This window comes from Pinus tabuliformis, chromosome 3_2 (assembly GCF_031772625.1).
Source record: "Pinus tabuliformis cultivar Carrire ecotype Pingquan chromosome 3_2, CPIR1, whole genome shotgun sequence".
Taxonomy (NCBI): domain Eukaryota; kingdom Viridiplantae; phylum Streptophyta; class Pinopsida; order Pinales; family Pinaceae; genus Pinus; species Pinus tabuliformis.
Genome location: NC_142302.1, coordinates 26,537,127 through 26,549,360, shown reverse-complemented (window position 1 = coordinate 26,549,360; position 12,234 = coordinate 26,537,127). Strand labels below are relative to the sequence as shown.

The following is a 12,234-nucleotide window of genomic DNA, read 5'->3' as shown; positions in this document are numbered from 1 at the left end:
AAAAACCAAAAAATTTTCAAAATCAAATTTTAAGACTAAAGAGTTTGTTGGTGATGCTCCAACAAAATAGAAATGCACACATCAACCTAACTTTTTGAAGTGTATTCTTCTTTTTCGATGTACCATGAAACTTTTTGTCCGTAAACCTTGGAACAAGTGCGATATATTTATCAGCCTTATAAAATAATTCTTTCTACCCCTGTAGTTAGGCCATTGAAAGCAATTCTGCCCACAATACGGTGAATTTAATCTAAACTCAAAACGGCTAATTTAAAAACAAATTTTAACTATAAATTTTAAAAATAACAAAATCAACGTATTTATTTTAATTAAATTGTTAAAAATATTTCTATAATTATATAAAATAAATTAAATATAAATATAAATAAAATGTACAATCATATATTTATTTGTTATTTTTAAAAATTATACAATATATTTATTTTAATTAAATTAAGAATTTTGGGATTTGATTTTTGAATAGTCTACATATTACTCATATCTTATCGGGGTGAAGAAATGGATTAAAACTAGTGAAATAAATCACATAGCGTTAATTATCACTTCCTCCGGGGCTTGCACCCGGTAACCAAGACTTCCTGGGAGGTCACCCATTCCAAATAGCCTTTGGCTCAAGTACACTTAACTGTGGAGTTTTCCCCACAATCAAACCCACTTAGCTACGACTACCTCTCATGAAAATGGTCATAAATAAATGACTTACTTAATACAGTTGAATCCAAAAAATAATATTTAATTAAATTGTTAAAAATATTTCTATAAATATATAGAATAAATTAAATTAAAATATAAATAAAACTTACAATCACAATCACATATTTATAAAATGTACTAGAAAATACAAAGTCTCTACAATTTAAAAAATGGATTATTATTACCAATTTCCTTAACATACATGTTATTACCCAAAAAAACGCTAATAATTCAAATTGATTTACAACTGATTTACAAATTTTTTCCTCTTTAATTACTTTTAAAAATCAGACAGAAGCACATTCTAAGCTATTTTTATAAAATAACAAATCTCCATAAGGAAAATATAAAACCATAATAAAATTATTTTTATAAAACAACCAATTATCTGCTTATCTTTTTAAAACTTTCTTTCTGCTAACATTTTTCATTGTCTTCAAGTAATTGAGAAAATATAAAACCATAATAAAATTATTTTTATAAAACAATTAGTTATCTGCTCATCTTTTGAAAACTTTCAGGTAACATTTTTCATTGTCTTCAAGTAATTGTCTACATCCTCCATAGGTAGGATTTCAACGAGACTGAAGACCTCTGACCAGAGAACTTTTCTGGTGACAAAGTCCGCTGCACAACACTTGAAAACCATAAACAAGGTAGTAAGGTTTGAAAACCATAAATAAGATAGTAAGGTTCGTCACCAAATAGTCATCTCTGATTATATAGAAAATAGTCCTCAACCCATAGAAGTTTCAAGTGAAACATTAGGCATGGTCATTGATTTTTTGCAAACAAAAGAAAACGGTTCAATTCCAATGGGCCTAACGGCTCCCATTGCAAAATATATGATACTTAAATTTAATTTATTATTTATTGGTTTCAAACTAAAAAATGGTTCAAATATTTTGGGTGTTATAAGTTGGATGATGTGTTATATTAAAAATTTCCTCCTCAAATCAGAGGTTACTTATCTAATTATGTATAAATCAAAATTCTTCAAATGTAATTTCAATATAGATTAAATCTACCACATAATTATATAAAACAATGAAAATATTTTTTTATGGTCAAAACATTTTACTATGTATTGTTCAAGATGAAATAAATATGTAATGTTCAACTTAGATGTGACATATTAGATTAAAGGTTAGAAGGATCAAATCTCTCTCAGTATAAACATTTTCTCAAAATATTTCAAATTTCTGAAGTGAACATTTCTTGTCCTCTAAAATAAATTTATACCTTTACAAATTTAATTCCTCTTAACACCCATATAGAATTAACATAAATATATATTAATTGATTATTTAAAATTAATTATACCCAACCTAAGACTGCATCCAACCTTACATACATGCCACAAACATTAAACACCATAGCCAAATCTCCAATGACCAGAAGCATAAACAACTTTAAACCCTATACACATAAGTAAATCCCACCCAGAAATCTTTTACCATCTGCATCAATCCAGGCATTGTTTTAGCAGAAATTAGTTACAATCCAATTCCAAGTTTTGTTTGGGAGCCTTGACCACTGTAACCGGACAGGCCACATTGCACACAGCATACTCACTCACACTTCCAAGGATAGCCCTCTGCAAGGATCCCATACCCCGACTGCCCACAACCAGAGAGTGCAGTTGAAGGTCAGCCTCTGCATCGCACAATTTTTGTCTTGCATCTCCCCAATAAACCTTGAGACCCACAGTCAGATCCTTGTGGATCGCAGCCAACCTCAAATTCTGAATGACTTCTGGTGTGAAGAGGACACCATATTTAGTCACCATGGCCGAGCTTCCGATCTCCTCCAGGGGCACCAGGGGAGCTCCTCCTTCCATCCAAAGTTGGGCTTCCCCATATTCAACGTCACTGTTCACATATATCAAGAACAACGTATCTCCATCTCTGGCAAGGTTGGCGATAGTCCAACGGAGGGCGTACTCGCTGCCTGCGGAGAAGTCTATGCCAATGCCTAGGTGCCTCTTCGCCATTATCAGAAATTGCCAGCGGCCAGAGACAAATAGATTTGAAGCTCAGATTTTTCGGATCTGGTCGAACCAAACAAGCCTCTCTTAAAGACTCATAGTGCAAAGTTCCGTCTACTCTTCCACGTCTAACTTCAGTCGGTCTATTACAACTTGAAGGGAAGAAATATATAAAAATATTATAGAAGGCGTGTGATACAGATAACCCAACTTTGACCGTTAGCTTCTTACAAATTCCATTACGTAAATGCCTTTTTTTTTTCTTCAAGAACACGAACACCATGCCGAGACATTTTTTTGGTATGTTGTATATAATTTTGTTTATTTATTAAATGTTTTGAGTTTATCAAAAATTATATTAGGTCAGCTTTTTTGTCTATGGAATTTTAAACAAATGATTTTCGCCTAATGATTTAACCGTACATCCTATTACTATTTATTATTTATTTTATATTTGTGAGCTGGTATTGATTTTTATTGTAAATTTTGAAAATATTTTGAAATTTAATAGATATTATAAAGTCAATTATCTTACTAAATTTAACTTAACTGCAGATTTTGAAACTATTGTTAAATTTAATTGCAAAATTTAAAAATCTAATAAACAAAATCCCAAAATGCTTCTAAAATTTCCAATCAAAATAAAAATGACCCCACACATAACTTGTAAAATAAACTATGCCAACCAAAACCAATATGAAAATACACCCACATGGATGATGAACTGCACCGATTTCTTGCCAAAGCAACGTGTATACAAGTGAAAAGCTATGTGCGGCCAAAACAACTACGCAATATGAAATGGAAGCCTGATTGGAAATTGAGGCAAACCAAAAATAACCTAAAACAGAAAAGAGGTGTCTGATTTTTAAGTAAAGTTAAAAATATTTTAAAATTTAATATAAAATATCTTAACTTTATCACGTAAATATATATAACTAAACTATATCTTTGTAATGGCTAAATGGCGTGTTCATAATACCATTATGTTTCATGGCATTCTCATGGTCCCGTGCCTTGCCATGCTATCTATTCATTACAATATCCATTTATTTTGAATGTTTGGTTTTGATGTTGAGCTTTAGAAGGGAGTTAGTGGGGAAAATGATTTGTTCATGAGTGAGTGAGATGTTTATGTCCTCATCACAATGACATGGTTTTATAGAAATTATTATTTATTTTTTGCTATAAAAAATAAATAAATAATTTAATAATATTAAATTTTATTTAATTTAAAAAAAATTATTTTTAAGTTGAGAGGTTTATTTTATAGTTTAGTATTATGTGTAATCTTGTTTGTTAATTATTAAAATTGAAATTTTATTTATGTCAACTATTTTTTTAATCTAAAAATGAAAATAAAATAAATAACTAAACAAAATATTTAAATAATATTTACTCTTAAAAAAACTTGCACCTAAAAAATTAAATTTTTCTGTGTAACTAGGAAAAAAAACATATATATCCATGATTCCATAACGAAACGTCATATCTCTATTTAAATAATTAGGCCGATAGGCCTTCCTTTGAAAGGGACCTTTCGTCGTCCTACTCCTTCTGACGCTGACACCTGGCGAACTTCGTCTTTGTTCAGGAAACAACTAGACGCTGACACCTGGCGAACTTCGTCTTTGTTCAGGAAACGACTACCTCATTACCTGGATATCGGCCTGCATATCGGCCTCTCTGCAAAGAAGGGGCGGAGGTATTCATGACCGGCTGTTCGAAATGATATCGAACCCTTGCATCTGGCAACCACTCAACCGTTGGATCCGAGAAGATCCACGGTCTCAACGATTTGGATTGTAGACGGGTAAGTTAATGCAATTCTCGGCGAAGTAAGGTTCATTTGGTTGTTCCGAGGTGGGTGAGCTACGGCTCTGCAACATAAGGTGACCGGATGGTGGAATGGCGGAAATGCCTTCAATAGACCTACAGGTATAGACATGCCTTCGACCTCCATCTCGCCTAACTGTTATCTCTTCCTTCATTTCGCACTTATGTTTATTCTCTGAAACCCTCTATTCGGCTCCTGCACAGGTGGAACTGTTAATAGCGGGTTCTTGAATCTAGAGAAATGCGTCGAGGGCTCGTTCTACAAACCAGAGGTAACGTAAGCAGGCCCACGCAGTTTCATACAGGGTTCCTTTTGATTTTTTTGAGAACTTGATATAATAAAATGTCAATTTCAGGTGCAACTTGCCGCTTGCTGCTCGACAACTCCAACTTCAGATAAGCTCGCTCTTCAGCATTTACATTTCTCTCTTAATACCCTTTCGATTACTCTCAGGCTTACTTTAATACGTTAAACTGTCTGTAGGTACGCTTTGTTGCGGGGTTTATGCATATACATACTCAGAGGACGTTCCTTAGAGCGAAACTGCGTTCTCACAATGGTTACCGCCTTCGATTACAGGTTGGTTCCTCTTCGGTTGTCTGGCGAGTTCTTGGCGTGAATCTTCGTTTTAGATAGAGGATTGTTAGATTTTTCTTTACATCAATGTGTTAAGGTGGCTCGCCGGCCGAAATGTTACGGCTGTTCAGTGGATATATAGATCTTAGGGTTATTGTAGAACGGAAAGATGGGGGACGGATGCACCCAATCTAGAGCCGAATACTTATACTGATATTTTGACATTATGGGATTTATGCGTGTAGCTTTATCTGAGGGTTTGAATAACTTCGCAGTAATTTGTGCATTTCAAATATGATTACTCTGTTTCTTCTCTTTTCTGAACGGCTTGCCGTTAGGGTTTTCCCAATATGGGGTTGGCGACCTAAGCATTCATTTAACACATGTACTGTTGGGTAATTTTGTTTAAAAAGGACTGGTTCTTATCTCTGTTTCCATTGTGATAAATCAAGGTTGTCGATCTTTACTGTAATGGGTTATTTTTAGCGTATTGTACAATTCCGATTAGAAATTTGCAAATACTCTGAAGTGGATACTGTTAAATATTGTCTGTTGAATGCGAAATCCACAACTTGACATTCTCGTATGTTTTCTTTTTTATTAATGATGGTTGAAGAAATGCCTATTATTGTTCATGGATTGACCGAATACAGTTATAGGTAGAAATATTTCAGTAGGCTATTAAATCTTCATTGCAATAGATGGTAGTTAGAAGATAATTTGAATTAACTGTGTTTCTACAGAAATTGTTCTTTTGATTAAGACTTGGAATAACTCGTGCATTTCATTTCAGTAGATGGAAATAAATTCCATTACCTTATTTTCTTTTCTTTGATGCAATGATATTTGTAACTAACTGATTGTATTGAGATTGTAAAGGATGACAGTATGCTTAAAATTTATTATTGACAGAGTAATACTATTCATTCATTAGCATGTCAACCTATTCACTTCATAAAATAAAGGAGCGAATGTTTCTCTTACTGATACTTAATAAACACAGAATTGTTACTTATCTGTTTCCCTGCTTTACTTGTAAGCATGCATGTAGTTTTTAACCTGCCTGGAAGGTCTCACCACAGAATCCCCCTCTGAGCTCTTCCAGCCACTCACAGTGGCTAAAACAGCTTGGTACCTTGGGCACCGGACTAGAGCTCCAGTGGCTAAAGATTGACCGAATACAGTTATAGGTAGAAATATTTCAGTAGGCTATTAAATCTTCATTGCAATAGATGGTAGTTAGAAGATAATTTGAATTAACTGTGTTTCTACAGAAATTGTTCTTTTGCTTAAGACTTGGAATAACTCGTGCATTTCATTTCAGTAGATGGAAATAAATTCCATTACCTTATTTTCTTTTCTTTGATGCAATGATATTTGTAACTAACTGATTGTATTGAGATTGTAAAGGATGACAGTATGCTTAAAATTTATTATTGACAGAGTAATACTATTCATTCATTAGCATGTCAACCTATTCATTTCATAAAATAAAGGAGCGAATGTTTCTCCTACTGTTACTTAATAAACACAGAATTGTTACTTATCTGTTTCCCTGCTTTACTTGTAAGCATGCATGTAGTTTTTAACCTGCCTGGAAGGTCTCACCACAGAATCCCCCTCTGAGCTCTTCCAGCCACTCACAGTGGCTAAAACAGCTTGGTACCTTGGGCACCGGACTAGAGCTCCAGTGGCTAAAGATTGACCGAATACAGTTATAGGTAGAAATATTTCAGTAGGCTATTAAATCTTCATTGCAATAGATGGTAGTTAGAAGATAATTTGAATTAACTGTGTTTCTACAGAAATTGTTCTTTTGCTTAAGACTTGGAATAACTCGTGCATTTCATTTCAGTAGATGGAAATAAATTCCATTAACTTATTTTCTTTTCTTTGATGCAATGATATTTGTAACTAACTGATTGTATTGAGATTGTAAAGGATGACAGCATGCTTAAAATTTATTATTGACAGAGTAATACTATTCATTCATTAGCATGTCAACCTATTCATTTCATAAAATAAAGGAGCGAATGTTTCTCCTACTGATACTTAATAAACACAGAATTGTTACTTATCTGTTTCCCTGCTTTACTTGTAAGCATGCATGCAGTTTTTAACCTGCCTGGAAGGTCTCACCACAGAATCCCCCTCTGAGCTCTTCCAGCCACTCACAGTGGCTAAAACAGCTTGGTACCTTGGGCACCGGACTAGAGCTCCAGTGGCTAAACCAGTTTGGTACCTTGGGCCTCACTAGAGCTCCAGTGGCTAAACCAACTTGGTACCTTGGGCCTCCGGACTAGAGCTCCTGACAGTGGCTAAACCAGCTTGGTACCTTGGTACCTTGGGCCTCCGGACTATTTCCAGCCTCCAACCTCAAGTCGGTTGTTATCCAAGGTCTTGTTCTCACTGACTAATTCTTCCAACTCTGTGAAAAAACCATTCACAACAACATACTATCTCTAACAGTGTTTTCCAATTCCCCAAGGGTCTGTCATTATCCTTCACAAGTCCTCCCTTTCCCTATTGCAGGGGACATGACCCACTCCTTGGACACATGTCTCCACATCGTAGGAGATGTTGTGGGAGGGTTCCCTGACTAAATTGGACTTACCTCCCTTCAGTCAGTGAATAACTTGCTGCAAATCTTGCAATGGAAACATTTTAAATGCAAATAATTTTTTCTATAACTGTTTGTAATGCAATTTATCCGAGATCTATATGCATCCTCTGCCCTGAAATCCCTCTCAATGCATTTTGTCACCATTTCATATGGCTATCTTGCACTGGAACTATTTGCAGGGTATTTTGCATATGCTCTATATGCATATATTTCAATGAAACTGATCTTATGAAGTTTGTCTGTGCCTCTGGTTCTACTGTATACTTTTCCCCTATGACGTGTCTCAGAGATTTGCTCTAAGTTTTAATTATGTCTTTACTCCGTATGCTGTGTGGTCAGTTTTTCATCAAAGATTGGCTCATTTTATATTTTTATTTGGTTGGTAAATATTAACTCTTCACCTTTGCTCATCAAGTCCCTTGGGATGGACAATAGGTTTTCAAGTTTGTCACTTTGAGGTGTATTTGGATAGCATTGATATGCCTTGTGTGGAATTTTAGCTCTCTGATTGCTTTGACCGCTTAACCATGAACTGCTGTCCCTTTATTTTGACCATTTTCTATACCAACCAGAGGCACTGAATTTTTGGTGACAAATGAGTAACTGGATATTGTTTGGCCTGATGGTATGTCTAATTTCAGGCAAGTAAACTTGTTTGCCTTAATGAGTCTACTGCTTTATGTTTGCAGAAGTTGAAATGATGAAAGAAAGATTTTCAAAGTTGTTGCTGGGTGAAGACATGTCAGGTGGTGGTAAAGGAGTATGTACAGCCCTGGCAATATCTAATGCTATTACAAACCTCTCAGGTATAACATTTTTAATTCTGTTCTGGAATCACACAGGATTTTATGCAAGTCTTAAGACACAATTTTTTACTTAATCTTAAGACATAAATTTTCACTTAATTTCAAGATACTAACTCCTAACATGGGGATCTCTTGTGGCAGCTACTGTTTTTGGACAGCTTTGGAGATTGGAACCTCTGGTGCAGGAGAAATTTCAAACAATGTATATAAATAGAAAGATGCAGAAAATGACACTCAAATTTTGTACTTAGAATTATGACAAGAAAGCCCCTGCTGGGTTTGTGAGGAAAGAGAGCTTCAACACCAGTTCTGTCTCCAACCGCCAAGATGATCAGTACGCTACTAACATGTTTACTGAAGAATTTCTGCTATTCTCTTGTAATCTATAGGTCCCCAAAGCTCCTCATAGATGAGAATATTTGCAGGATGTTAATATTGTTGTAAGTTTGTAGTAGTTGTGGAATGACTTACTTTTGTGCTGCTTCTCATCTTCAACAACAAGAGTTTCTGTGGTGAATAAGCAGAATCCATGTCCTGCCTTGTGAAGCAGCTCTCCACTGTGATAGCGTTCTTTGTAATGTCTCTGATAAATCCTTTAGACTTCTATTTCATTCTGTAATATGATGGGATTCACTCTACAAGATTAGGGGATTCACTCTACAGAGTCCATGTCATACCTTCTGAATCAGCTCTCCACTTATGTTAATTTTCTCTGTAATGACCCTAATAAATCCTATATAATGAGATTTCATTTTGTAATATGATGGGATTTCACTCTACAAGATTGGTTTCAGTTTTACTTGTATTGTGGTATATGAAATTTCTCAGTTTTACTTGTAATAGGATGGGATTTCATTCTGTAATATCATGGAATTTCCCTTTGCAATATTTGCTACTAAATTTTACAATTCCAAATTAATAATCCTATCGGCCTCTCTTTGTACCTTTTGGGACAATTGCTAGTTATACTACTCAGTGGGATAAAAAAAACATATATATCCATGATTCCATAACGAAACCTCATATCTCTATTTAAATAATTATACTACTCAATGGGATCATGACATGAGGATATCATGTAAGTATCTTCTATGATGTAGCGCCACATGCTCATAGTTTTATTGCAACGTAATAATAACTAACGCATAAAAGAGAATCTTGACTTCTCATTGGTGTGATTTGTAATTAGATAGAGAGCGTTTATATTTAACAATATTGTAATTTTAAATTTTGAATAAATGTTTTCTAATCAATTTTACTAAATATATATCCATTATTTAATATAATAACAATTAAATTAAAAAAAAAACATTATAATAATTAGAATTTTTGAAATTAAATAAAATATTTGAAATTAATAAATAATTTAAATGATATGACTAAATTGATAAAATATTTATTGTATAAATGAATAATTTTTATATAATTATCTGTAATCTATAATGAATTAAGTAAAGTTTTTCTGTAAAAATTATATAAGAGAAATTTTTGATCATTTGGTTTTGATGATGAACCACATTTGTTGGTTCCAAATGCGTTGATCAAAAATTTATTTTATATGATTTTTACTAAAAAACTTTATTTAATTATAAAACTTAAAATATTAATTAAATATCATGAAAATTCAATTATTTAAATATAAGTTTAATTCTTTCCTAAATTAAAATGAAAATAATTTTACTTATTTATAAAATATTATGAAATAATATCTTTTAATTATTTTAAAATTAAATTTAACGGAACCATAAAATTATGATTCTGATTTTTTTTAATAGTTGAACACCTTAAATTATAAGTTAATTTTTGAACACTGTAAATATCTAATTATTGAAATTTATGTTACATCCCATTGTTCTCCCTTATTTTAAACAAAATTAATTAGCATAATATCAAATCCTCAAAATTTTGGTGACCCAACATAAGTATCTCTCATTACGATAACCTTGAAATAAAGAGTTTGCATAGTACATGATTTTAGGATATCCAAAATAGTCCCAAATTGCATCTTATCAAGTTTTAATACATCTATAAATTCAAAAATGGTGTTACTTCAATTACCCTAATAGAAGAAAAAAAAATTATAATTTCAAAGGTGGTGTTATGTTGTTTCAGTTATCTTAATAATATTAAAAAAAGAAAATATCAATTTTGAAATAAAATCAAATAATTTATTAATCGTTTAAAAATTTAATTTATATTTTAAATTTGAGTTAGCTGACGTTTCCAAAATTGAGTTCAAATTATTTATCTGCTTCATTCCACACTATCAACGCCCCAGTTTATATTGATGTTTTATATATAACATGGAAATTTGTAAATAAAAGAAACATATTATAACAATAGAACCAATTCTTCTATCTAAACCCAAGAGGGTTAATGTATATATCCCTTTATAATGAATGTTTGTATTGTATACTAATTTAAAATAAGCACATACATTAAAAAATTTCATACATGTGCCCAAATATTACCTTACACAAAGAGATCCTATATTTATGAAAGTTGAATAGCAACCTCTTCGTATGAGACCAGAGTGTTTTGTATATTTTAAAAGAGATCCTATATTTATGAAAGTTGAATAGCAACCTCTTCGTATGCGACTAGAGTGTTTTGTATATTTTAAAATCATCATCTAGCAACATATTTTCCCTCCTTGTGGCCTAGCCTCTTTCACAGAGATACATAGTACTATATTCCTCCATGGTTCTTATATTCTCCTGGTAATAGGGAATGTTGAAATATTAGGTTTCGCTAGTGTATCTAGTGGTCTATTTATTATAATATATAAAAAATGATTATTAGCTTAAATGCTTACATATTTTGTACTTTTAATGGTTTAATAAAAAGATAAATCACACTATATGAATTATTTTAACTCTATATAATGAATACAAGATCATTACATTAGTAGTGATGTGAAATGAAAAGATATGTGCACAATTTACTTTGGAGAAATTAATGAGAGAAAATGTGAATTTAGGTAATATTTTTCTTTGTTTTGATAGTATTTTTTTGATGTATTCACCAATATTTTCACAGTCATAATCAATTTTAGTTACATTTTTTTTAAGGCAAAAAACTATAAGACTTTAGTAGTACAATTTTTTTCATAAATATTTCTATAAAGAACTATTTCTCCCCACACTAAGTAACCATTAAATCTTAATTCTAAAATTTATTATTGGGATGTCGATAAGAACTCCAACAAAATTAAGGATTATGCATTTTTCCTTAATTGATTGAATGTAGAAGAGAATACATTTGCCATTAAGAAAATGACAAAATATTTCTTGAATATGTTGTTGTTGTTTTAATTGGCATATTTTGAACAAGGGCAAGAGAATGATCTATATTCCTTATACTAAAGTATTCTGGCACCACTGCATATACTTCGTAATCTTGGCCTTGAAGTAGGTTGGGCATATTTACATGTGCTTGATAGTTGTTGCATTGGAGTGTTTATTGTATAATCTTATATATGCCTTGTTTTGTGGAACCAATAGTTGTTGAGATTTTATCCATTGTTGACCCAACATTTTGTCTTAACAGGTGATAACGTTTGTTCTTGAAATATAGTAGATTTCTTTTTACTAGAGTATGAATATAGGAATGCTATTGTCTCTATTGTTCATAGCTAGAGTGATATAGATGTTTGAAGATATGGGGTAGCTTGACCTTTGCTATGACTATC

General features: G+C 32.3%; 1 protein-coding gene and 1 long non-coding RNA gene across 2 annotated transcripts; one reads left to right on the top strand and one right to left on the bottom strand.

Annotated features, from left to right (window-relative positions):
• Positions 1 to 1,993: 1,993 nt before the first annotated feature.
• Positions 1,994 to 2,828, bottom strand: LOC149179638 (universal stress protein PHOS32-like). The gene has a single exon (XM_089418029.1). It carries the CDS (start codon positions 2,705 to 2,707, stop codon positions 2,207 to 2,209), a length of 501 nt encoding a protein of 166 aa, XP_089274155.1. The 5' UTR covers positions 2,708 to 2,828; the 3' UTR covers positions 1,994 to 2,206.
• Positions 2,829 to 4,826: 1,998 nt separating this feature from the next.
• Positions 4,827 to 8,780, top strand: LOC149179637 (uncharacterized). Its single transcript, XR_016257394.1, has 3 exons — positions 4,827 to 5,117; positions 8,427 to 8,543; positions 8,685 to 8,780. It is a non-coding gene; the product is annotated as an uncharacterized LOC149179637 (long non-coding RNA).
• The last annotated feature ends 3,454 nt before the right edge of the window (positions 8,781 to 12,234 follow it).

Bases quoted from the DNA above. Each gene is read 5' to 3' on its own strand.
- LOC149179638 (XM_089418029.1), bottom strand. From the start codon at position 2,707: ATGGCGAAGAGGCACCTAGGCATTGGCATAGACTTCTCCGCAGGCAGC.